The 27,911-nt window shown below is 45.5% G+C and overlaps 1 protein-coding gene across 1 annotated transcript in view; it reads right to left on the reverse strand.

The window, feature by feature from the left end:
• The window catches only part of SPOCK1 (SPARC (osteonectin), cwcv and kazal like domains proteoglycan 1), a 470,868-nt gene extending 449,967 nt beyond the window's left edge, over positions 1-20,901 (reverse strand). The window contains exons 1-2 of the mRNA XM_074360727.1: positions 20,710-20,901; positions 19,895-20,080 (exon numbers count right to left, since the gene is read on the reverse strand). Coding sequence (XP_074216828.1) covers positions 19,895-20,080 — 186 coding nt within the window. The 5' untranslated portion in view covers positions 20,710-20,901. The remainder of the gene's footprint in view (positions 1-19,894; positions 20,081-20,709) is intronic.
• Between the last annotated feature and the right edge of the window lie 7,010 nt (positions 20,902-27,911).

Below are 27,911 nucleotides of genomic sequence, written 5' to 3' on the forward strand. Positions count from 1 at the left end.
GGGTCACAGATGTCACAGGGAAGAGACCCATTACCGTGGAAAGGGTCCCGAACTCTCCACTCCCCATGTTCAGCCAAGAGAGGCGAGGTCCGGCTACATGGTAAGTAGCCGGAGGAAGAGGAAGGAGAGAAGGGGAAGGGCTTTATGAGGCTGTCATGTAAAAGGACTCCTGAGTAGCAGAGGGACCAGGAGAACACAGAGAACAGAGCTTTTGAGAACTGCTGTTGTGGGTTATGAACTAGGTCTTCTCTCACATGCTTTCAAAGGTAGAAAGACTAGAATTCTTCCTGAAATCCTTTGGCTGCTGGACTGTGTATCTGTAAATGGGACTTCGAACAAAACCTTGATTGTGTGGGGCCCTGGGATGTATTTGGGTGACAGATTCTTCTGCAGAAACTTCTCTGCTCATAACATCCTTCTTTCCCTCTTTATCTGATCTTCCCCAAAAGGCACAGCACAATTCAGAAAAGGTGTCCTTCTCCCACAAGCCTCCCAGACCTTTCCATGAGACCAGATGACCTCGCTCGGGTTCCCCCAGTATCCTGTGCGTTAACTCACATCACCTCTGTTAGGATCGTCTATTCTTCTGTTTATCCAAGCAGAACATCAGCTCCTTAGGGCCATGATTTTGTACTGAATTTCCACATTGCTGAGCCTGGCACCACACCTATCACACAGGTATTCAATAATTAAGATCATCTAGTCTCTCCCAAGCTCAAAAATTCACTTGACCAAAATAATGAGAGGGAAATGATTCTTACCTGCTCCCCCACCCCTATTTCCCAAGCTCAGTCTCTTGCCCACTTGTCAGCATCTCTGTTATTCTGCAGGTCAGTTTTATGGCTATGAAAACATCTCACACAAATACTTACTCTGTTGAGAGGAGAGGAGAGAAGAGAGGGTGTGAGACTTAAAAACTATGAGTGAAGAAAATTACCTAAAGTTACCGCAGGAGATTAGTTTGGGGGTCATGGTGCCACATGAGACAACTAGTAACAGAGTGGCCAAGTCAGCTACAGGTCTGAATAAATGCCACAAAGACAGGGGTCCTCCTGGGTTGCGGAAAGGGGAGCAGAGGTATGGCAACATGCATTTTCTTCTCTTTGCTCCTTGCCCCTGAAAGTACGCCCATGAACTCAGGGGGCCTTCTGACACTAACTCAAGGCTAGAAGAGAATTGTCCACTTTAAGCTTAGCATCACACAGGAGTTATGTCGGCAGGATGTTAATCGTCAAAGTGGAAAGGGTCTTTCAGACGAGACCCAAAAGAAGCCCTTCTCTCCACACTCCTACCAGTGCCTAAGACATTCAACCTTCCCCAGGGGCGAGACCTGGCAGGGCAGAGAGAGCCACTAACGATGGATGGAAAGGACAGTGATTGGTGGCCCTTGAGGAGGGAAGAAGAATAAAGGAGAAAAGGCACTCTTTAACGGGGAAAGGGGACATAATGGAAATGCCCAGTGGGACAGGGCACATGGTATACCTGTCATCCTGACCTAAGGCTTCACATCCATGAAAAGATGCTATGGAAAAATCCAAGTAGGTGAGACACATTACTCTCCTCATCTCTGCCAGCAAATGGGCTCACCGCAGACTCTTGAACCAGGAGTAAAGGCTAACCAGATATTCTCTGGGAGGCTGAGTGAGCTTGATGGCTTCCTTACGCACTGGGTCCCCTTTTCTGTCCCCAAGTGCTGCAATTACACAGGGAGAGAGAAAAGGCCTCCTAGTACATCCTCAAATGTGTAATGAACATCCAGCAGCCTCAGAGAGGATGGAGTGCATGAGCCAAGGTCCTGGAAAACAGAAGCTCACAATCCAGGTGCGCCGCCAACAGATCAAACAAGAACCCAGTGTGAGGAAGATGTTCTCCAGTATTGAGCTGTGAGACTCGGGCTGTCACTGCTACAGAACTCAGAGGAGCGGGGTTGTTAAAATTGGCTGTGCAGCATATGAGAAAGTAGTGAGTTGTGAACAAGGATTATCTTGTTGGAAATAACGGCTACTACCCAAGATATGCAGCAAAACAAGATTCCAGGGCAAGTCACCAGCCCATCCATCTGGAGATAGTCAGTTCCTTGGGGGAATAGAAATATTTTTGTGCTGCATTTTCCTGTTCCTCAGGGAGACAAAATCAGTCTCTCTGATTCACAGTGCAGGCAATTTACTGTGACTCACAGGTAAATATACAACATCTCACACCAAAACTCCCTGTGACCGTTTACCTTGGCACAAAAATAATAAAAATCATATGGTCTTCATTTACCTGTCTGCAATAATGCATCAGACCTGCTCAAGATATAAAAAATAATGTATGTGTCTGATTCATCCTCCCTCCTCTTAACTCTGTGGCAAAGTCAAGTATCTCGTGACCCAGAAGGTAAGTTCCACTAGGGCAGAGAATTTTGTCTGTGGTGTTCGTGGCTGTGTCCCAGAGCCTAGGAGAGCAGCTGGCACATCGATCTCTTAAATCAATGATGGGAAGAATGACTCCCCATGTGCCCCGGCCCCTCAGCCGCATCCACCTGGACTACACCTCACATTAAAAAATCATCATCATCATCAGAGCAACCGTATCTTCAGGCCAGCATTTCTCAACCTTGGCACTACTGACATTTGGGGGGTGGGGGTGGGGTCCTGTGCATGGTAGGATGTTTATCAGCGTCCATTCACTAGATATCAGTAGCACCAACCCTCCTGCTCCCTCTGGTTGGGGCCATCAAGAAATGTCTCCGTCCACTGCCAAATGTTCCCTGGGGGCAAACCCTTCCCTAGCAGGCAATCACTGCTCTCAGCCTGCAGACAGCTCCCCAAGAGCTGACAGACACAGGGAATGCATGCTTCCAGTCTCCAGCATGATGCAGAGACAGCAGTCAGGGACAACCCTTCTCCCTGCCTCCCCTGAGATGAATGCACCAGACAGGCCTGCGGTGGGAGGAAATATTGGGTAATGAAAATCAGGCAGATGTCTTGAACACAAATGAAGACTGAGATGTGGGTCCAGGCCTTGTCTGTATTCGGCAGAAGAAACCACTTTACCACCGTGGTGGGGATGGACTTGGTTTTTAATGATCTCCTCTCACCCTCCTCCACCACAAGGGCATTAAAGCATCTATACGTAGTACCAGTAGCAGGGGATCCGTCAGCAGCAATTTCACTTGAAATCTGGCTTGAAGCATCTGCTCCTGCTCCTAATTATGGACAAGGCTGGGATTCTCCAGTATCCCCACAACTAGTTCAAAGTGCTCCTCAGAGGACAGGCTCTGCGATGCATTCACAGGCCAGGTTCAAATGGGAGACTGGGCAACAGCTCCTGCTCCCCAACTCTGGGCGAACTGTTGACCTCTCATACCTTGTTCTCTGACAAAATCAGGAGGGATCAGAGGAACATCCCTCCCACCTAGGACTCTCGGATGCATCATCTTACCTGCAGTGACTCAGCACTTGCACCTATCTTGGCATGCCAAGATTTCATCACATTCTTCTTCACTGAAAAAAAAATTACTAGTAGCCAATGCTGGCAAGGGTGCAATCAAATACACATTCTATAATTTGGGAGGTAGAATCAATAGAACTTGGTAACATACATCAGTGGCCTTTAAAATGCACATGCCAGTACACCACATATTTCTACTTCTGGGAATATACTGTAAGGAGATAATTCTAACTGTTGAAAGGCTCATATGCCCAAAATGCTCATCATGCCATTATTTAGATTAAGGAGAAATAGAAACAACCAATTGTCTGCTGTCAGATATTTTAGTTTGATATATTGCAGTATATACATACACCAATATACACTATTAAAATGTCATTTACAAAGAACAGCATCATACTATACTACAATGTTTATGCTGTGTAATTAAATGAAAAGAAAAAAGAGGGAGAAACAGAGAGAACACCAAATCCTATTAACAGCATGTTATCAACCATTAAAAGAAAAACATTAGGAAGCCTTCAGGAAGCAAACAGATCGCACCCCCACCCCCTGCAAATTTAACAGTGATTGCATATAGGAGGGAAGTAAATTATTTCTCTTCTATATTTTATAAACCCTTTCCAAATTGTCTATTTCTTTAAATTGGAAAAAGAACAATTTAAAGTCAAAAGAACCATGGTAAACCCACAGCTAGAGCATAAATACCTCCCCTCCATACTCCCTTTATGCTAATTTACTCCCCAATGTTACAAAATATCATTGTGTAAGGTACACAAAGTGATGATTTTACACAGACATTTTTGAAATGATTACCACAATAAGGTTGGTTAACACACCCATCACCTCACATAATTACTACTTTGATGTGGTTATTATGGTGAGAACATTTAAGATCTACTCTGTTAGCAAGTTTCAAGTATACAACACTTATTTTCAACTATAGTCACCATGATATACATTAGACCCTCAGAACTTAACTGTAATTGGAAATCTGTACCCTTTGACCAACATCTCCTTATTGCCTCCACCCCCGGGCAATCAGCACTCTATTCTCTGTTTCTGAGTTTGGCTTTTTTAGACTCCACATAAATAATATCATAACAGTATTTGTCTTTCTGCGACTTATTTCACTTAGCATAATGCCCTCAAGGCTCATCCATTCTGTCATGAATGGTAGGATTTCCTTCTTTTTCATGGTGGAATAATATTTCACTTTGTACATATATCACATTTTCTTTATCCATTCATCTGTTTATGGGCACTTAGGTTGTTTCCATACGTTGGTGATCGTGAATAATGCTGCAATGAACACAGAGGTGCAGTTATCTCTTCAAGACAGTAATTTCACTCCTCCAGATATACACTCACAAGTGGGATTGCTGATCCCACTCCTGTGCATATATTCAGAGGGAATCTTAATTCAAAAAGATACATGCACCCCAATGTTCACAGCAGCACTATTTATGATAGCCAAGACATGGAAACAACCCAAACGTCCATCAACAGTGACGAGATAAAAAAGTTATGGTATATGTATACAACAGAATACTACTCAGCAATAAAAAAAAGAATAAAATAATGCCATTTTCAGCAACATGGATGGACCTGGAGAATGTCATTCTAAGTGAAGTAAGCCAGAAAGAGAAAAAAAAATACCATATGGTATCACTTATATGTGGAATCTTTAAAAAAAAAAAAAAAAAAAAAAGATAAATGAACTTACAAAACAGAAACAGACTCACAGGCAGAAAAACAAACTTACGGTTACCAGAGAGGGAAGGGGATGGGAAGGGATAAATTAGGAGATTGAGATTTGCAGATACTAATATATATAAAATAGATAAACAACAAGTTCATATTGTACAGCACAGGGAACCATATTCAATATCTTGTAGTAACTTATGGTGAAAAAGAATATGAAAATGAATTTATGTTCCTATATGACTGAACTATTGTGCTGTACACCAGAAATTGACACATTAGAAACTGATTATACCTCAATAAAACTATATTTTTAAAAAATAAGTGGGAATGCTGGATCATGTGGTAATTCAATTTTTAATTTTATGAGGAACCTTCACACTTCATGTTTTCCATAGTGGCTGTACCAATTTACATTCCCACCAACACTGCACCAGGGCTCCCTTTTCTCCACATCCTTGCCAGTACTTGTTATCACTTGTCTTTTTGATGACAGCCATTCTCACAGGTGTGAGATGAAATCTCATCATGGTTTTGATTTACACTTCCCTGATGATTAGTGATGTTGAACATCTTTTCATGTACCTGTTGGCCATTTGTATATCTTTTTTGGAAAAATGTCTATTCAGGTCCTTTCCCCATTTTTAGTTGGATTTTTTTTTTTTTTTTTTTTTTGCTATTGAGTTGTATGAGTTCCTTATATATTCTAAATATTAACCCCTTATTGGATACACTGTTTATAAATATTTTCTCCCATTCCATAGGTTGCTTTTTCATTTTGTTGATGGTTTCTTTTGATATATGGAAGCTTTTTAGTTTGATATTGATTTTCCCATTTGTTGATTTTTGCTTCTGTTGCTTATGCTTTTGGTGTTATGTTCAAAAAAAAAAAATCACCGCTGAGACCAATGCCAAGGAGTTTTTCCCTGTTTTCTTCTAGGAGTTTTACAGTTTCAGGTCTTATGTTTAACTCCTTGATCCATTAATTTTTGTGAATGGTGTAAGATAGGGGTCCAATTTCATTTTTTGTATGTGAATATCCAGTTTTCCCAACACTATTCATCCAAGAGACTATTTTTCCAAATTGAGTCACCATAGTTTATTTTTGTCATTAGCACCTACAACCAATGGTTTTTATCTTAACCTGTGTGTTGTTTTTTTCTCTCAACTAGAACACAGGCTCCATAAGGGTACCTGATATGTAACAGATGCTCAATACATTTTGGTTGAATTGGATTATGAGTTAGACTGTAGGCTTTTTTTTTTTTTATTTCTCCATCAGCAAAACAAAAATGTTGCTCCCAGTGAACTTCCATACAATTTAACCACACCTCTGAAAGCTGAACATTCACCTATCTTATGACCAATGGATTCCACAGGTATGTATGTATACACCTGAAAAAACATATATGTAGGTTCACCAAAAGATTGGCCCAAGGAAGTGCTATTATGCAGTAGCCAAAACCCAGAAACCACCCGAGAGTCCTTCCACAAAAGAACAGGTAACTTGTGGAATATTTACACAGCGATGAGAATGAACAAACTACAGCCACACACAACAATGCATCACAATTCAATGCCAAGCAAAAGAAGCCAGACACACCAAAAAATACATCCTTATGATTCCATTTATAAAAGCATGAAAACAGGGCAAAACTAACCTAGAGCGTTAGAAGTCAAGAGAGTCTTCCCTGGGAGGGGGACAGGCAGTGAGTGCAAGGGGCACAAGGCGGACTTCTCAGATGCTGATACCATTCTGTCCCCTGACCTGGCTGCTAGCCTTATGTTGTGTTCACTTTGTGAACATCAGGTGGCACACTCATGACTGGTACCCTTGCTCTGTACATGTTCCACTCCAACGAAACATACTCCCTGCCTATCCAGCACTGCTGAGCACAGGGGCTCTTCTGTGATTCTCTCTACACTCACTACAGGCCTTGACCTGAAGCCCTGACAAGGCTCAACTCACTGCACTTCAGCATGCATACACATCAAGTCCTGTCTCAGCTAAATGCTCCACCTCGATCGTACAGACCAGCACCCTTCTGTTGCCAGTGTCTGGGTCCTAAACTCAGGCAAAATAGCAGGGACCACTCATGTAGGTCAGCAAGAGTTGAATTAAGCTGAAGAAGTTTGACCACAGAACACATTCAGAGATGAAAATTTATGTGACTTTTCCCCCAAGACACTGCCCAGGTCCCAAGGCCTCCGGACATCCAGCTTGATAGGATCACTCTGGTCCTTTTGTAGACCAGGCCTATCCCTTTGTAGAATAACCCCTAACAGGTTTCCCTGACCACCAAGCACCTCTTTTCTTCATTTGGTCTCAGACAAGAAGACTGTAGACTCCAGAGAAAAGGAGTAAGAGCTGTTGTGCTCTCTGTTACATCCTAAGTGCCCAGCACAGTGCCTGGTGCATAGCAGCCTGGCCAGTGAGAATCTGCGGTATGAATGTATGAACACATGAACAAACAAAACTACTGAATCTGTGTACCAGCATCTGCCTATTAGAAAGGTGAGGATCTAGGTTCAGGATGAACATGGAAACAAACAAAAGAAAATATTTTTTAAAACATATGCAAAGGTCTTTCCTAGGTAGGAAAAGTTTTAAACCACCAACCCTGCCATAAAAATCACACTTTTAGCACCAGTAAAGACAGCACTATTTTAGCTCTACCACGGACCGCGTTTCTACTCTCTCATTCACCAAGAGTGACATGGGCCTCATTCAAGATGGCAGGTCAAAGGTAACAGGCCATGTCCAGAGTCACAGCAAGGCTATTTGGCTCAGAAGGAAGTGATGCCTTGGCCTGATGAAAGGACTGGACACCAACCAACCAAGCCCCCAAAGCCACAGAGGAATCGGCATGTCCAATGAGCACAGAAACAAGTGGAAACTACCCAATTATCCCTTAACAACATGGCTATAGAGAGACTCCAAATAACCACAGAAGTCTGTTCAGTACACTTGACTATTTTCTTCCTCTTGGCAATAGTTTTGTCAATTTTAGGTGCCATTAATTAGAGGAAATTCAGCAACATAAAGCAAAGTTTGAGAGTTTGTACAGTGGACAATGGAATAATGCCATGTCTTGCTAATCCTCATACATTTCCTAAACTTTGACAAGTTTTTGCTTTTATTGTCCTCTGATCTTGCCACAATTATCTGGCCAACTAAGCAAAAAAATTTACTATTCCAAGAAGAGAGTCACAGGTAGTTATGACTGTCCAGACCATATCTCTCAGAACTTCTCTGTGTTTTCAACGGATAGTAGTCTTCCCTCTATATCCTCTATATGGGGAGCAGAACCCATGGATATGGAGGGCCACATGTACTACATCATTTTATATAAGGGACTTGTACATCCGTGGATTTAGGTATCTGCAGGGGATCCTGGAACCAATCCCACACTGACACCGAGGGATGAGTGTACAGCCTCTCTATGCCCAAGGACACACCTCCCACAAGGGTGAACACTGTTTAATACATCCACCATCCCTTGTCTACTACATACGCTTAGCATCATTTCAGCTTCAATATCCACTTCTCCAAAAACTAAAACCAAGGTCAGAGTCAATGTCCTTCAGTTCATCTGTGCACAAAACATTATCAATTCTGCTAGAGAAGATGCAAAATCAGACCAGAGTTGGCAGTGATCAGGTCCCTTTGGAGAAAAGAAGATTTGCTGGGACTCTGTCATGGAGAAGGTCCCACATCAATTCCACCATGCTCATATGCATAAGCATCTCTGACGTCCTAGAAGCCAGGGAAGAGTCAAACATCATTCCACTCCAAGAACACTTCACAACACCTGCTGCTGAGACCTATGGACGTGCACACACTGGAAAGCAAGGCCGTTCTTTCTACTGATGTCAGTGGTAGCCCTGTCAGTCTAAGGCGGAAAACGGCACACATAACAATTTACTCCACATCTTCAAAATAAAATTCTCATTTTTGTCTAAAATTGTATTATTCAGTGGAGCTAATGGTGTTGTCTATTTGTGATGAGTAATAATTCTCCAGAGTTTTTCTGAAAATACATTCTGAGAACTACCTGCATCAGAATCGCCTGGATTGCTTATTCAAAATGCAGGTTCCTGGGTGTGGCCTTTGACCTACTGAAGACTCTGCTCTGGACTAGGAAGCTGAGATCTGCATTTTAAATGAGCACTGCCAGTGATTTTTCAAGATTATAAAGATGTAAATCTGAGAACCACTGCTCCAACACCTTGCTCTGGGCATCTGCCCTTTTGCCTTGGTCGCAAAAGGTCATCAGCATCTTGGCCTAGCCTTTCTTAGAGCTGAGTTAGAGCAACTAGATTCACATGGTGGGACAGGAAGGGTAGAGCTGAAACAGAAAAGTGAGGCTTCTGCTCTCTGCAAAGATAAAGTATGGAGGAAACAAATATGCAAAAACTGCCTAGAACACCGGCGTAAATTCTGCTTCCCTGCTTCCCTGCTTCAATCACCGGCATCGATGGACTTCACATAAAGGCCTGCTCACCCACCAATTATGCTGGGGAACACTGACAGTGTCTTCCGTAGTGTGACATGTCACAAATCACACAGGAAGAGTTTGAAAATTATTACAAGACAGTTGTATAATGTGTCCTTCCTTCCCCATTGCACCAAAGAAAAGTTCATCCTAAAAGATCAAGGGAAGGGTCTCCTGAGGGACATAGCGGCATAGAATCCCAACCCAATTAGGTTAATTTGGTGTGTTATCCTTCCAGGAGAATCCCCAGTAATTCACATCACTAGTCTGTGAGTGCATCTTTCCTCTTCCTCAGGAAAAAACCATTATCCTCATGTCTGCCACAAGGACATGAGAAGGACCCAGGCCCAGGGGCTATGATGCCACATACCATCCAGCACGCCAATGTGTCAGTGTAGAAACTACATGCATGTTTGTCTCTTGCCCTGAACTGTGGTGTGAGCCTTGTGTGTGGAAATCTTGGTTTCCATCTTAAGCTTCCAAGCCTGGCACCTAGCTGGTTCTCAGAGATGGTAGCAGGGGAGGAGAATGGGGAGGAAAGCAAAGAGCAGCCCACCTATACCAGTCTCATTTCTGAAGCAGAGACTTCATAATCACTCTGTCCAAGAAATTCTAGGGTACCCTTATTTCTGAGGAGCAGTGGGAACAGCAGGAGCTCTTGACCACAGAGAGAAGGAGACACTCATGGGCCACAGACTCCAGAGAAGTGGGAAGTCTTTTTTAAAGTGGAAGGCAGGGTGAGGGATATTTACACAACAGAGATGGCTGCCAAAGACAGCAGAGAGGCACCGAGAGGGGCAAGAAGAAACCAGGCCATAATACTTGTATCAGACAAAGACGACTTTAAAACAAAGGCCATAAAGAAAGATAAAGAAGGATGCTATATGATGATAAAAGCATCAATACAAGATGAGGATATTACACTCATTAACATATATGTACCCAATATAGGAGCACCTAAATACATAAAACAAGTACTACCAGCCACAAAGGGAGAAGTCGATGGGAATACAGAAACCGGGCCACCATTCCCAGTACTTGGCCCCTCTGTGTACCTCACTTTCCACAGGCAACTGATTCCCCTGCCCCAAAATGTGTGTGAAATTGAAAATGTACAAAGCATGCTTTTTAAATAAAATCAGGAGAGAGCTTGCTACTTAAGGGAATCAATCCTAAGACAAACACATCCAGGTCTTTCCCATCTCAAGACCTTTGGATCTGTCTTCCCACCTGCTGCCTGGAACACACCTGCCTCTGCTCTCGGCCGGCTCACCTGTCATTCATCCGCCATGTCTCAGGGCCAGTGTTTTTCCCAGGGACGCCTTCTCTGACAAGAAAAATTAATTAGCCCTTTCCCCTCCCCATTACATATTCTCAGAGCATCTGTGCCTCTATCTCGTAGCACTTTTCTCAGCTGTACCTAAATGATTATTCTGTGATTGTTTATCTGTTGTGATGCTAGACCAAAAACTCCAGGAGGGTACACACCGTATCTGTCTTCTTCACCCAGCACCAAGCAAAGTCCTGGCATGAAGCTGGCATTTGAAGAACATTTTTGCATCAGCAAAACACCATGCCCTGTATTAACTGTTCGTTATTGTTTGGGTTTTCCTAAACCACAGCTAACCTGCTTTGGCTGTAGTGAATTACAGGTCCTCTGATGGCCTGTAATGATCTGGAACTGAAGAGGTGGATCTGTAGAGAGGAGGAACAAAGGCCTGGCCAGTCCTACTAGTATCTTCCTATTGGTTCTAAAGCCAAACCTGGAGCTCAGGGACACCTGAACACCAACAAGAAATATTTGCCAGACCCTGTAGGAGCTTCCCTGAGGACACCGATGCAGAACCCCGCCTACCAAAGCCAGCCTGGGACCACTCTGCAGGACAAGATGAGGCTTTCACCTTCGAGATGGGCTGAAGGCAACCCATCAGAGCTTAACATTAGAAGTGACATGAATTAGGGCTCAGCATAATAGGGCCCCGGGAGCCCTTCACATTACTAGGACTTGAGGTGTGGCTGGGCACAACCCCCCTCTCAGATATACTGTGATGAGAGCTGCCAGTTTCAGAAGAGGTCCAGTGATAATGTGAAATATGATGGGATGGTCTTCTGTGCCAAGAGCTGCAATGGGAAAATCAGAGAATAGGCCATAGAAGCTCAGACAGCCTTCCAGACCAGCAAGGGATGAAGTAAAGACAGGCTCAAGGCAAATGGAACAAATGTCTCCAACATTTCTCTAAGACATAAGACAGAAAACAACATCCATTGGTGTGTGCTCCCAGGACACAAGTTACGAGAAATGACCCTCAGAAAGCAAATCAGAACCACAGGTACACCAATTACTGAAAGGTCATGAGCATCTACTTTGTGCCAGGAGCTCACTCAATGCTCCCAAAACCCCATGAAGTATGTATGATCACTCCACATCTTACAGATCAGGAAACTGATGCTGTAGCCAACACCCAAGCTTATCCCTGACAAGACTGGAAGGTAAGCTCAGGTTAAGAGGAACCTCTTCACCAGGACATGACCCAGCCTCAGAGAGCTTTTCACAGGTCCAGGGACTGTACCTGGATTGTGAGTGGGTTGAGTTTCTTTGTCAGGTTCCCCTGGCTCTCAATAGCATGTCTATCTGTTGATATGTATAATCATAGTCAATTACTAAACAGAATGAGAGACATGTCCAAAGCCAGCATGACTTACTGGGGCCGGCCCTCTGCAAAGAACACCTCTTCCTCATCCTGGAGGTGTGGAAAGTCCTGGTCCAGGATAATTCACTCACTCATTCATTCACTCACTCAAATTCATTCAAGCATTCACTGAACAGATTTCTGTGCTGGGCTCAGTAGTAAAAGTCTAGGGGACAAGGAGCTCTGTACCTCAGTGTATCCCAAAAAGGGTTATAAAGTTGTGAGGTCCTGGCTTAAAGACAGGGTTAGAGCAAAAAAAAAAAAAAATTTTTTTTCCAATGTATGTGTTAACCCAGAATTTCCCCCTACCAAACACTATAAAAGCCTATGTGCCAGTAACTCTAAAGGTTTCCCTCTCTCAGGAACTCATCTAGAGGTGTGCTTAGGCTATAATTTAAGTCAGCAAAATGCTAACTGACCACCAACTGTGTGCAAGGCATAATAAGACTCGGGCTCTTCAGGAAGAATCCAACTAGTTAAGAAGCTAAAACACAAATATATACAACTATAAATTGAGGCATAATGCATAAAGGCATAACAGGACTTGTTAATATTAGTAAAAATAACAGCCTCCATTTATTGAGTATTAAGCCAGACACTTCACTGAAAGCTTCACTTCTATTATCCAGTTTACTCTTCATGCCAACCCTGTGAGGCTGATCAACATAGTGGACACCTTTGATGTTTGCCCACTAGGCATCCATTTCCCCTAAGACACTTAACCATGTAATCCAATGAAGTCCCAACCACCATTCTATCCCCAGATCCCAGGCCCCACGCTAGGGCTGGGCATGTACCAGCATATTCTACCAACTTGGCCAAAGCGACTGACTGGGGTATGGGTGTATAACACAGGTACAGCAACATCCATTTATGGTAACAACTCTCCAGAAAGTGGGCACAGAGGGAACAGATCTCAACATAATAAAGGCCATATATGACAGACCCACAGTTAACATTATATTCAGTGGTGAAAAGCTGATAGCATTTCCTCTAAGATCAGGAAAAAGACAAGGATGCCCACTCTTGCCACTTTTATTCAACATAGTCTTGGAAGTCCTAGCCACAGCAATCAGAGAAGAAAAATAACAGGAATCCAAATTGGAAAAAGAGAAGAAAAACAGTCACTGTCTGCAGATGGCATGATACTATACATAGAAAATCCTCAAGATACTATCAGAAAACTACTAGAGCTCAATGAATTCGGTAAAGTTGCAAGATATAAAATTAATATACAGAAATCAGTTGCATTTCTATACACTAACAACAAAACAGCAGAAAAAGAAATTAAGGAAACAATACCTTTTACTATCACATCAAAAAATTAAATACCTAGGAATAAACCTATCTAAGGAGGCAAAGGACCTGTGCTATATATAAGACATTGATGAAAGAAATTGAAGACAAAACAGAGTAAAGACATACCATGTTCTTAGACTGGAAGAATCAATACTGTTAAAATGGCCAAACTACCCAAGGCAAAGTACAGATTCAATGCAATCCCTATCAACTTACCAGTGGAATTTTTCACAGAACTGGAACAAAAAATTTTTAAACTTGTATAGAAACATATAAGACCCCAAGTAGCCAAAATAATCTTGAGAAAGAAGAAGGGAGCTGGAGAAATCAGGCTCCCTGACTTCAGACTACACTACAAAGCTACAGTAATCAAAACAATATAGTACTGACACAAAAACAGATAAATTTGACAAGTCTCAAGTTCTAGGACTTTCGTGGCAATACTGAAACATAAAAACTACAGGATGATGTAAATTTGTAGCTGCCATGAGCCACCACATTGAACTAAACAGTCTGAGAATACAACCAACATGGCGAAAATAAATCCCAAAGATTCGGGGGAGGGGGGAAAAGGGGAGAGAAAGACAACAGACATACACAACCGAGTCCTATGATGCAACCTGAGCCCAGGGATCCAGCCATACCTAAATCCATTGCTTATCAGTAGATTTTCCAGTTACACAAGTGAATAAGTTTTCTTTTCCATTTAAGCCAGCTTGGACTAGATTTCAGTCATTTGCAATCCAGAGTCCTTACCAGTACTGTGATCATCCCCCATTTAACAAATGAGAAGCCAGGAATTCAAAGACGACAAAGAGCCTGAGACTGAATTAACTGTCTAAGGTTTGGTGAGCCGCAACAATAGTGTGCATTTAGACCAGAAACCTTAGAGTCAGTCCATTCAATCGCTCAGAGCCTATTTTTCCCCTTCACCCACTAGTACCAAGGTACAGACAGATGAGTCGCCTTGCTATGGACCCTTTACAGCATAGTGAGTTTATACCTCTACACTGAGGGGTGGTCCTCTGGGGTCCCACCTTTACCCAGGAATCTATTACACTCTTCCTTCTGGGCACTGCCTTCTTTCTTAGTAGTGCACACAAATGGAGCGTCTTACAATGGATGGCATCTTATACTGGACGAAATGTTAAAAAAAGAAAAACACACTTGTAACCTTGGGCAAATTATTTCGTCTTTTACAGAAAATTTCCTCTGTTTGTTAACTATCTCACATGGGGAGTTGAGACCAAGCATGAGCTTGGGTCTGAGGAATTTCCTAAGGAACATCAACAGTCACCTCACCAAAGGAAAGGTAAAACAAGTCATCCAGAAGGTGTTCAGGTTTAGATATTGAGTGTGTTATCTCTGAAATACACTATAGTGGGTGAGTAAGAAAGGATGTATTATAAAATACTTAATTACTAACATTACTGTGTCTCCTCAAGCACGAGAAAAGAGTTGAGCTAATGATTACGTCCCACTCTTCCAGGGGAGGAGCACAAGTCCGATGAGCCATTTGGGATCACTTCTTGCTTCTGAAAATACTCTCATCAGCGTACAGGAGAGCTCTTATCCTCCTAGCTATCCAGGTCAGCGGAAGCACTGTGGGGGCAGGGTTCAGAGGACCAGGAGAGGAGGGGGACCCAGCCCGGGAGGCTCACCTAGGGCAACAGCTCAGCCATCCTTGCCAGGCAAAACTAGGTTCTCCCTGTAAGGGCAAGCAGATGGTGAGGATGGAGAATACAAGAATGGTCTCAAGCCTATCAACTTGCAGACAGTCTGTTTATAATGATTCCCATGAAATAATTCTATCAGTGGTCATCTAGTACAGGGGATTTAAGATACTGGGTTCATTAAAAAAGAGTCAGGATCACAAACTCATTTAATTTTCCTTGAACCTGTTTAATCAAAATGATTTTCTGCTACTCTCTATTACAAGCTGAGTTTCTGTGGTGACAGATTAATGACTGATCCACTATGCCATACCACCTCTCTTGTCACCAACCCCACACACTGAGCCAGCCACGGTTCTGTCAATAAAGCCTCACTTGCCCTTGAAACTCATTATAGCTGAGCCGTTAAGATCCAATGAGCAGATCAGATGCTCACCACCACCCCAGTTCTGCTACAGAGACCACCAAATCCCACAGAGCGTGCACAAGAAGGAAAAAGCACGTGGGCTGGTCCTTGTGGTCTCATTAGAATTACAAACTCAGGTCACTCCAGAGTAAGATAAATGCCAGCCAAGGCAACACTTCTGATTCTTCGAGCCTGCTAAAGGTAATTATCCTGGAGTTAAATGTCAGGACCAGTATCGGGAGTGCAAAAGAAAGAAAATGTCATGTTTGGTGTAAGCAACAATATTATTCTAATCAAATCAGAAGCTCATTATTAGCAGAATAGAAGCCCTGATGTGACCCCTACAATAAGCTGTGTCTACCTGGATTCCCACTCCACTTTGTCTCAACCCAAGGCTCTTCACTGGTGGCCTTAAGACATAAATAAGGAAAGACTTGTAGTGTGATACCCATGGAAGCTCACAGCCAAAATCCACTCCACTTCTGATGGGCTGCAGTGCACAGCATGAGTCTAGAGTCAGACTGCATGGGTCCAACCCAGTTCCTCCAAGGCCCACTTCTGCAGGCTCTAACCTCTCAGTAAGTAAGAATAATAGTACTTCTCTCCGAGGACTGTTATCAAAATTAAATGACAATATATCTAAAGAGTCTTAAACAATACCTGGCGCACTAAGTGTTCGATGAATGTATGAATGAGATATCACCTATTTCTGCAGTGTTTTCACTTTTTAATTTCAACCAACATATATTATCTTTATTAGAAAAAAACTTATTTTCAAAAACAGAAAACAATAAGAAAGAAATAAGAACAGCCTAACTTAAAGAATTTCATTCAGTAGACAAGAGACCACCTGAGAGGAGAGATCACATTTATTTATCTTACTTACCCCTCTAGCCTATTGCCTACAAGCACATGGTAGACAGTCAAACATTTGTTGGAAGGAATGAACAAACAAATGAATGCAGGAATGAAGAAAGAAAAAGTTTACAGAAAAGGTTATGGAAAGCCAAATCAGATTTAGAAAAAGTCAGGAGACTGGTGGTGGCATCCTGGCCCCTCAACCTCAAACCATGAAGGAATTAAAGGCGTGACAGCTGGAGCAGGGAAATTACTGTACAACCTAATACACACATCTGCCTTCTTCATCTTCTCCTTCTTAATACTGTTATTTGTGCAAAAGTCTGGGTCTCCATCTGGCCAAAACATCCCAACTGCTACTCTTTATAAAAGAATAATGACCAAAGTAGCAGACCACCAGTACACTTAGGAGCAAACATTCAAATGCTGTTGTATTTCTCCCGGCTCCATCACTCCAGGCAACAAGCCCGGGAGTAGTTGTTAGTTTTACTTCTGGAAAGAAGTAAACAGTGATTATTTGTGTATCTAGAGCAATAGGACTGCTTCAAAGCATTAAGTAGTGTCTGTCAGCTCATCTCTGGCAATGTCACAACACAATCAACAGATAAGGGAGCATGGAGCACATGGTCCACCATCATTGCCATTTCAAAGTTTGCTGGTAACACCCACCAATGGTATCATCAACTCTCTTAAAGGAGCCCTTAGTTTCTGGTTTCACAAGCTCAAAAGTCACTTCAATCTATCCCTCTCCCAAGTCCAAAAAAGTGACAAGTCAAGGGAAAGGCAAGAAGTTTTCCTCCATGAGGACTTTCAAAAACTGACAAGCATTGTAACAATAACCTCAGGACACAGTCTTTGAAAGTTATCAGTAGCTTCAACAAAACTGAAAGAAGGCAGGTAGGCTTGTCAACCTCAAGCAAGGCCTGGTTCAGCAAAAATGATCAGGTAGGCTGAGCAACTGCACCATTAGCTGGGGCTTAATCAACGGTCCACTGAATTGCTGGTTTCTAGAGGAAGCAACCCTTTAGTCCCTGGGCCCACGGGACTGAGGCTTTGTGGTTATTCTAAGGAAATGACCCAACTGAAGACACTCAGACTTGGCCTGAAAGGGCATCTAGTCTGAGTTTCACAACACTTTAGAAAGGTTACTGGCATTACATTATATCTAACCCATAGCTAGCATCAGAAGACTCTATGAAGCATATAAAATGGTTGATGACTAAAGATATCTAAGGTTATTTTAAACATTTTTAGATGTTTTTAATGGCATGCTAGATTAAATTATCTTTTTAAAAGGATATATGCTGCTAAAAATATTAGTTTAACACCTTAAAATGCTCCAGAAACAAAAAAGTAGTACATTTAAATATAGAAGCTCTTCTCTTTTTGTTACACTTTGTACATTTTTATAAGGTGGTATTTCCTAAACATTCTAAGAATTACCTAGAATGTTCATTTAAATATGTATTTCCAGCACTCATCCCACAACTATGGAATTAGAATCTTGGGGTGGGGATGTGTCTGGGTGCTACAATTTAACAAGCACCCCAGGTAAGAGCTTCATGATCAGTCAGGTTTAGAAAAACACTGATTCAAGAATTTAAAATGTCACCACTTGCAAGAAATAAAAGCTCAATTTTTCAAAATTTAAAGCTGAATGGGAAATAAGAATGATGTCAAGTTTATGATACACTGAGACTAGAAAACTTTAAGAGGCAGGAAGGTACATATCCAAAGACCAACAAGCATAGCTGCTTTCCACTTGACCCAGCTGCCACTCAAACCAAGCCATGTGCAAAGATGCCCTTCTCCTCCAAGCCTGCCCCAATTCTCCCAGCTCTAGCCAAGTTAAGCATCTGCCCTGTTCCTCAACTCTATCTAAAACACAATGGCAAAAGAAACAAAAAGCAGGATAATTTCTACCCTATGTAAGTCTGGGAACAGAAGCTTCCTTGGAACATCTTTTGGGTAGTTTGGCCATTTTTTTCAGCCACAGGCAATGGTAGTCAGGGCAGGGCTCCTCAGAGCCAAACAGAGAGGGTATCCAAGATGGTTAAGAGAGCAGGTCAGGGACAGGGGGAGGTGCAGCAGGGATCATGTGGCGGGGGTGGGGAGTTGCTGTAAGAGTAAGGCCCCAAATGACTGTAGAAGCGCGCTGAAAGAGTTTGAAAGCCCCTTTCAAAGAGAAGACCCCCATCAACTGAAGGGAGAGGGAAGAAGAACAGAGACGAGAGATAAGCAAACCCCCACTCATGGCCCCTGCTCCTCTTGAATGGAACATGGAGAGACGCGCTTTAGAAAATATCTAGAGTCACAGGATGCATCAGACCCTCTCTGTGCAAGGGCTGGGCATACTGGGCACGTGGCTAAGAGGAATCCAGTACACTCCCACACACCTCCCACCTTCAAGAGCCCTGTGACCAGAGCAGGGGCTCTGTGGTATGGGTCTCTCCTCAGAGCAGGAATTCCTAATTTTAAGTATCATAAAAGTTATTTCCTAGTCCCTTAGAAGCGCAGGGCCCCAGTCACCTGGGGCAGCCTTTCAAAGAGCTGGCAGTGGCTCCCACAGCACAGAGGGGGTGCCATCTGCTGGAAAGACTGCGCCAGGTGCCTCTTGTCCAGCAGGCATCCTCCGGGGCGTACCTGGAGAGCAGCACCAGCCTGGGGCAGAAACAGGCAGCAGATTGCCTCCGGGTGCCCAGAAATAACTTTCTCCCCTCCCATGGCTCCCTTAGAGGAGCAATCCTCTGCCACCCAGGCTCTGGTTCAGGGCAGAACAACTCCATGAGCTGCCTGTTCCTTTTCCCTTCCCCTAAAGACACCAAGGGTCAAAACCACCACGCTCTCATCCAACATTTTATCAGGCCCATGGCCACTACTCTCCAAACCTGGGACACCTGGGTCTTTTGTCAATAAGCTGGGCTCACCCCAAACCTAGCCTTGGCAGCACGCATTCTTCCGGAACACCCTAGGGGTGGTCTAAATCACTGCTGCCCAGGGAGGTTCTCCAGGGGGCTTGGCAAAGCCAGCCATTCTTGTTAGGAGAACTCAGCAGCTCAGGGAGCCTCTCCTTTCGCAGCTGCTCACTATTTATACCATGTTTAGTGCAGTCACCTCCCCCAGTCCTACAAATACAACACACCTGGACCACAGGTAACAGGCATCAAGCCTTAGAAGTTCTCTTTAAAGTTCCTCTCAAGCAAGACGAAGCCCAGGAACCCCGGGCCGACAAGCTGCCTGGGAAGTCTGCATCAGTTCCCTCCCCACCCGCTTCAGAGGCCCTCCTCTGAAAGGCTCCCCAGCCCTGCGGGGCCCGGCGGCGACCGTACTCACGTCTCGAAAGCGGTTCCAGTACTTGTCCCGGTCATACTGGGAGACTGTGCTCAGCCACTGGTCATTGTCTAGGAAATTGCCGTTGTTGGGGCCCGCGCCTCCAGCCAGCGCGTCCAGGTGCCGGCTCTCGACCTGGAGGAAGCACCACGCCGCGGCGGCCGCCGCGAGCACCGCAATCGCCGGCATCTGCGGGGCAGGGGCACGCGGGGGCGGTGAGCCGGGACGCCAGGGCGGTGGCGAGCCCCTCGCCCGGCGCGGAGGGCTGAGTGCCTCCGCCCCCGGGCCCCGCTGTAGGGGCGGGGAATCTCCCAGCAGGGCCAGGGTCAACCCTCGCACACCTGGGGCGGCTCTACAGACCGAGACCCTTCTCACGAATGGGGAGCGGGGGGCTCAGTTACAAATGAAGAGGCTGCGTCACAAATTAGGCGCTGCTACCAAACTACAGAGGACCTGTGTCATCTATTCTCCGGGCGCCCCACTGACCGCCACTCTCGGATAGGGGCTTCAGTATCCCTCACCAAAAATGGGGAGCCCTCAGTCCTCAAGCCGCACTCCCAGAGACGGTGCCCAGAGCTCCGGGGTAGGGAGAGGGTAACAGGGCTCCTAGCAGCAGTCCAGGCTCTCGCAAAACGAGGAATGGGGGGGGGGGGGGGGGATACCCGCAGCTGGGGTTTCTCCCCTCGCCCGCCCAGCCGCCTCGGCGAAAAGGGAGCGAGTGGAGATAGTCCCAGGCCCTGACCCTGCCAGCCCCTCAGTGGCCGCGAGGAGGTCCCAAGTACGCCAAGTTGGGGCGCGGGGTTCCGCGGGGCACGTACCTTGGGGCCCGACCCGGGTCCCCGCGTCCGAGTTGCTAGGTTCCTGTGGCGCGGTCACCGAGAAGGCTGACGGGCTAGCTAGCTTCCCTGCGCTCCTGCCGCCGCCGCCGCCGCCGCCGCCGCGCGTCCGGCCGCTTTGTGAGCCCGAAGCGCTCTGGCTCCGCTCGCTCGCTCGCTCGCTCGCTCGCTCGGGCGCGGCGTCCGCGGGCGGAAGAGCCCGAGCGCACGAGCGGAGGCCTCTGGCGACCCCTGGCGGCCGCGAGCTGCTGTAACGCCCGCCCGACAGCCCCGCCGCCCCTGGTCCAGCAGCCAGGAATCTGGTTACCCACATCTTATTGCAGGGCTGAAAGAAGCTTTCAGGCCCACGCTAGTGAGAGACAGCTGAGAGTACTGAAGATCTAAGGCCAAGAAGCCGGCCAGCGTTGAGGCATTCTCAAGAGGAAGTTTGGAGGGCCATTTAAGTCAAAATCACCTCGATGGGGGGAGGGGAGGGCTTCTTTAAAATAGGGATTCCTGGCTCACGCCCCAGGCTTGCTGAATCAGCATTCCTTAGGAAAGTCTCCCAGAGGTGATTGGATTTCTGCAGTGCTCCAACTCAGATCACGAACCCACCTGTATCTCTGGTCTCCCATGCCCTATACCATGCCCACTGCCATCAATCCCTTAAGACAGCCTTTTGGCCTCCATCTCTATCATTTCTATAGCCTTGTGTCCCCACACTGACCCTGTGGCGTCCGTTGGTATTCTGCACAGAAGCCAGTTCCTGCTTCTGCCCCTCCCCACTTAAGAGCCGGCCCCAGCACCAGCATGTTGGGTTTTTCTACGGAGGCAGGTTGGGAGGGAGGAGAACCAGGCCAGGCTTCAGGGGCAGGCCATGAGGCTGGAAGCTGGCCTTGCCTCCAATCCCATCAGCTTTCCAGATCCCCAGGCAAGTCTGATCGAAGGGGCTGGTAGGGATTAGTGCGGTCCCTGCCTGGGTGCAGGTGACACTCACCCGCCACCTTTCTCTTGTACAACCACAACCCATTCCCCAGACAGCTGAGTACTCCTTTAGAAGACATACGAATGGCCAATAGGCACATGAAAGAATGCTCAGTATTGCTAATTATCAGAGAAATGCAAATCAAAACTACAATGAGGTATCACCTCACACCAGTCAGAATGGCCGTCATTGAAAAGTCCACAAACGATAAATCCTGGAGAGGGTGTGGAGAAAAGGGAACCCTCCTACACTGCTGGTGGGAATGCAGTTTGGTGCTGCCGTTATGGAAAACAGTATGGAGATTCCTCAAAAACCTAAAAATAGACTTACTATATGACTCAGCAATCTCACTGGTCATATATCCAGAGGGAACCTTAATTCAAAAAGACACATGCACCCCAATATTCATAGCAGCACTATTTACAATAGCCAAGACATGGAAACAACCTAAATGTCTATTAACAGATGACTAGATAAAGAAGTTGTGGTACATTTATACAATGGAATACTACTCAGCCATAAAAAAATAATAAAATAAGGCCATTTGCACCAACATGGATGAACCTAGAAGATGTCATTCTAAGTGAAGTAAGCCAGAAACGAAAAGAAAAATACCACATGATATCACTTATATGTGGAATCTAAAAAAAAAAAGACAAATGTACTTATTTACAAAACAGAAACAGACTCACAGACATAGAAAACAAACTTATGATTACCCCGGGGTGGGGTGGGAGGAGGGATAAATTGGGAGTTCAAGATTTGCAGATACTAACTACTATATATAAAATAGATAAATAAGTTTATGCTGTATAGCACAGGGAAACATATTCAATATCTTGTAGCAACCTATTGTGAAGAACATGAGAACGATTGCATGTATGTTCCTGTGTGACTAAAGCATTGTGCTGTACACCAGAAATTTGCACAACATTGTAAACTGACTGTACTTCAATAAAAATATATTTTAAAAAAATAGAAAGCTTCCAAAAAAAAAAAAAAAAAAAGAACAGATCCGACATCCTCACCCATCTCCTCTCAATGCACACTTTGGTCTCTTCATGTTGCTTTCCTGATAAAGACTGAATTCACATCTGGAGCTCTGGGCCCAGCTCACCTGGCCCTGCCCACCTCTTTGGCTGCCTCTGACGCCTCCCTGCCCCACCCACTCCCCTCTCCTTCCCTGACTTCCCAGACAGGCTGGCCTTTGTATGGACCTCAGTGGAGATGGGCTCCCTCTAGCACAGGGCATTCACTTCTGCTGGGGCTGCTGATCACACCCACCTGCAACACAGGCCTCAATGATTCACCTCTTGGCTTATGCCCCCTGACCTCTTCAGACAGTGCGCCAGGCCAGGACGCTGGTAACTCTTGAGAACACAATGCTTCTCAGCTGTAAGGTCACTGCACTTGAAATCACTTACTCCTTATCTGGGTCCCTGCCTGCCCAGAGCTCCCTGAGGGCAGAGGCCAAATTTAGCTGGTTCATCACTGCCCCCGGTGCTCAGAGCCAGGCTCCTGACACGTAGCAAGTGCTCAGAAAATACTGGATGAGTGAACAAATGAGTGGCACCCAATCAGGGTCTGGAACCACGGTTCTCAGCCCACATACCCCAACATGTGTGACGCAGTCAGTTTTAAGTTGTGCTGCAAATTTGGTTGCATGCAGTTTAATGTTTGGAAATTCGATTATGATTTTTTCCTAAAAAGTAACAGATGCTTATTCCAATATCACTCTGACTGATTTACATTCCTAGAAGCTTTCTTCAAAGGGAGAAAAAGGAGTAGAGTCACAACTATTATACGGGGGACTTCATGGCATCCACGGCTTATTTTATCATGGGAATATCTTAGGTAATTCAATGTCATGTCCTGGGGGTATCACAGCAGAAGAGGGGTGTAGAAATGATGGAGAGAACATTTCTAACTTTCATGGAAACCCAAGGAAGTAGCTACTGCCCCATTTCTCTGCCCAGTTTGTTGGCAAAACTTTTCCAGAGTTGTCCCCTGGCGTCCTTTCTGTCTTCTCAGCTCCAATTCTTTTGTCCACCCCCACTAATCATCCTTTCACCCTCACTGACCAACTGACATGACTTGTTACCATCAGTAGCCTCCTCCAAGTCACCCCACCAAGAGTAAGCCCTCAGTTCTCCCCTCCTTGACCTCTGAGAAGTTCCTTTAGGCTCCATCCCTCCTGGCTTTCCTGCTCCCCATGTACATACCAGAGGTTCTCGGGGCTCAGGCCAAGGCTGTCTGCCCTTTCTAGGTGTTCATGTCCTGTCCTGTGCTGAGATTCTCCAGTTGCATTTCCAACCCGGAAGTATGTGATAATTTCCAACTCGATGTCCAACATCATACTTGACATCTCCTCCAGATGCCCAGGGGCATGTCAAACCTTACCAGGTCAGATCAGAAGTCTAGATTTCCCTCCACAAACCTGTGCTTAGAGTCATCCCTATAACAATAAATGTATCCCCATCCACATAACTGCTAAAGCCAGGAACTTACAAGTCATCTTCAATCCCTCCTTTTCCCTGGTCCCTCGCTGCCCATCTGTCAGCAAGATGGTCCCCTCCACTTCCAAACTCCCCTCCAGTCCAGCCTCCTGATTCCACACCCATGGGCACCACCAGGTCTACTTGGCTATCACTCCCCACCTGGAGGACTACAGTGGCTTCGTGGCTAATTTCCTTGATTCTTTCCTTTCCCTTCCAACCCATTATCCACACATGGGTCAGAGCAATCTTTTAAAACAGAAATTACTCCTTCGTATAAAACTGTTCAGTGGCTCTCCAGGACACTAACACAAAAATCCGGACTCCTTCCCGTGACCAATAAAGCCCTGTACCATCCGCCCCCAACGCATCCCCTGGATTCCCTGGATTTTAGCCACGCTCCTGTTCATGGCTTTGCACACATGCCAAGCATGTTCTCACCTCAGTCCTCTGCACTGGCCACACCCTCTGCCTGAATGGTCCTCTCCCTGCTCTTCACAGCTCAGCTCCCTCTTAGCTGTCAAATCTCAGCTCACATGTCACCATCTCTTTGAAGCCTTCTCTGACCACCCCATCTAAAACAAGCCCTTCCCATCCCAGCCACATCACTACTCTCCATCTCTGTACTCAGTTGTTCCCTTAAGAGTTATTTTGTCCTGTTGTCTCTCTCTCTTCCAATTCAAATATCAATTCCACAAAGGCAAAAATATTGTCTTTTTCACTCCTATATCCCCTGGCTTATCTCACAGCCTGGCATGCAGTGGGCATTCAATAAATTTTATCCAATAACTGAATGAATGATTGATGCCAGCTCTATAATCCTTAACTGACCCTAAAGTTTGAAAACTACTTGTCTGGGGACGTTTCCTTTGATCGCCGTCAAACTCCTTGTTCTGCAGATTCAAGCTCTGCTTTTCTGGCTGAGCCTGTCCCAAGTTTAATGAGAGGGCATCTGCCTTTGGCCAGGCTCCAACTTTACAACTGGAATCTTCCCTGTAACCACCCACCAGGGTGGAAGGGCAGCCAGAGCAGCCCAGGCAGGTGTCAGGGTGCTGGATCTGGCCCGAGCAGAGAAAGGACATAACCTTGGAGCGGGGGCAAGGAGCTAGAAGCTGGAGACCTGCCATCAGCTCGGCCAGCGCTTGAGGGGAGATGTCAGATTTATTCAGCCATGGGAAGCACCCGGGACCAAAATCAATACTGAGCCTCGGGGCTGTATTTCTGCTTGTCATTGGCTTACACACAACTATAATAACTCCTTGTTTTAACATAGTTCTTATTTCCAAAGAGCCCCACATGTTTTATTTTCCTCTTAATGGATCCTCAAACATGGGTAGTCTGAAGCAGACATAACTATCACAATTTTATGCTGGGGACAGGGGCGCACAGAAATGTTAGGTGAATTGCTCAAGGTCACGGACAGAGAGAAAGACAGATCTAGTCGTGGAAGGTTCTAGGTGGAGCCCACACTTTCTGATGCTCTGCTGGCTGGAATGAGAATCACGCATTGGGCCCCATCTGATAAAAGAGGAGCCTGTGATACTTGTCCTCAGCCTAGGTTTGTGTTGAGTTGTAGACTCATATACCAACCTGCCACGTGGCATCTCCATTTGGCGCCTGACTCACTGGTATTTTTGAACTCAGTAAGTCCAAAATTGAATGCTGAAGCCGCATCCACCAGCCAAGCCTGCTCCCCTGCCCACATCCCTGCCCCAGGAAAATGACCACCAGCACCCCGGATGCTAGCGTCATTCTGACCTCCTTCTCAGCCACCACTTTCAATGAGTCACCAATCTGTCCAGTCTACCTTTGCAGTATTTCTAGTTCCACCCACTCTTCTCCATTGCTCTGCTTCTAGAGTCCACTTTCCAGACACCTCTCACCTGCACTCTGCCAGGCCCCTGACAAGGGTCTCTGCCTCTCGGCTGGTTGTGTGTAATTCATTCTCCATAGAGGCTCCAGAGTGGTCGTCTCTTGGTATAAACATGATCGCTTCTCTCTCCTTACTGACCTTTCCAGGCTCTCAGGGTGAAGATCAGGGACCACCCCCCATGACGACCTATGCACCTACTAGGGCTGGGGGCTGCCAGCCCCTCCCCTAATGATCACCTGCACCCTGCCCCTCCACCTCAGGGCATTTTAGGGGGCTCCCTACAGCTGGATGCTCTCCTCGCTCCCTGCCCTCCTCCTAGCCAGCCCCATCACCCTTCAGGTCACAGCTTTACTCCAAGTCCTCAGAAAAGGCTCCTGTGACCCCGACAACCTCATGGCACTCATCACAGCTGTCCATCTCCCACCAAACACTCAGGGCACCAGGGCGGGGTCCAGGTGTGTGTCTGTTTTGTTTGTTGCTGAACCTGCAATGCCTAAAAAAGCATCTGGTCCATAGAGGGTACACAATAAATACTGAGTGAATTGGTAAATGCCCATGGCTCAATGCATTTATTTCCTTTTCTTCTCAGAAGCAAAGATACTGCCAGGTTTATGTTGATATCATAACTCCCCAACACTCTGCGGATGGAAGGTGGTGACAGAGGGGGATGGTGTGACCTCTCCACTCATAGGCTGTTCTGTTGGTTTGAGAGTGATGTTGGAACACTTCCTGGCCCCAAGAAGAGGAAAAATGAAATTGATGCATTTCTTGGCACCATTGAAAACAGCTGCCCAGTAGGGCCTGTAACTTTTATGAACATGTCAGTTTCACCTATTGATTATGTGTGTTCAGCAGAGCCAGCCTCCCTCCATCTCTCTCCATCGCCCGCATCCCCCATTGCCACCCCCACCTCACATGCCTCCTTGCTTTCTTCCCCCAACGCAGTGCCATGGCAAATGGGCAACTTAGTTTGGGGAAATTGATTTTAAGCAAATGAAGACTGCACAAAGAAACGAAAATAACTGTCAGAAAAGCCTAATGGCCAAGTAACTACCCAGGGACAGAGCTGAGGGAGTCAAAGTCCTGACCACAGAGAGAAAAGTCACGAGGGTGACAGTATTAGTAACATTTGCTAATGTGCACAGAGCACTTATGACATGTCAGATACTGAGATCCTGTGTGTTATCTAATGTAATCCTCACGACCACCCCCTGGGAAGTAGGCACTGAGATAAGCCCCATTGCACAGAGGGAGACACTGAGTCCCAGCATTGTGTGGTCCCTCATTCAGGATCCCTCAGAGAGTAAACAGAAGAGCCAGTATTTCAATTGGCCACCACCTGATATCAAAGGCCCCACTGTGACCCACCACAGCACTCAGCCCTACAGGTGCCATCCCCACTGCCCTCTGTTTCCCCCACCTCCCACACTAAATTTCACACTAGTGCAAAGTCACCTTCTGACGCGTTACTAGTTCATTTATACACAATATATATCTTTGTCATGAAATCTAGTGTCCTGTCCCATGAAACAAGATTGAAATGGAATATCATACTAATTATTTACAGTTGTGATTTATATGCTTCAAAAGGCACTGACAACTATGACTCACTGAACATGGCACCAAAAAACTTGATCTGCTGCAGGGTCCATAATGGTGATGTAACCTCATCATCACGGAGCGTAAGATAGTACTTGGCTGCCAGGGGTCACACATTTGATCCTCACCCAGGAATACTGAGGCCCTCTCTACCTCTAAGAGTGACGGCCGCTGTCAAGATACATGGTGAAACAAGGTAAGGTGGTGTCTTGACCCACCTCTGCAATCCTCCAACTGAAGTCCAATGAGGTGT

Source organism: Camelus bactrianus, chromosome 3, assembly GCF_048773025.1.
Source record: "Camelus bactrianus isolate YW-2024 breed Bactrian camel chromosome 3, ASM4877302v1, whole genome shotgun sequence".
NCBI lineage: Eukaryota > Metazoa > Chordata > Mammalia > Artiodactyla > Camelidae > Camelus > Camelus bactrianus.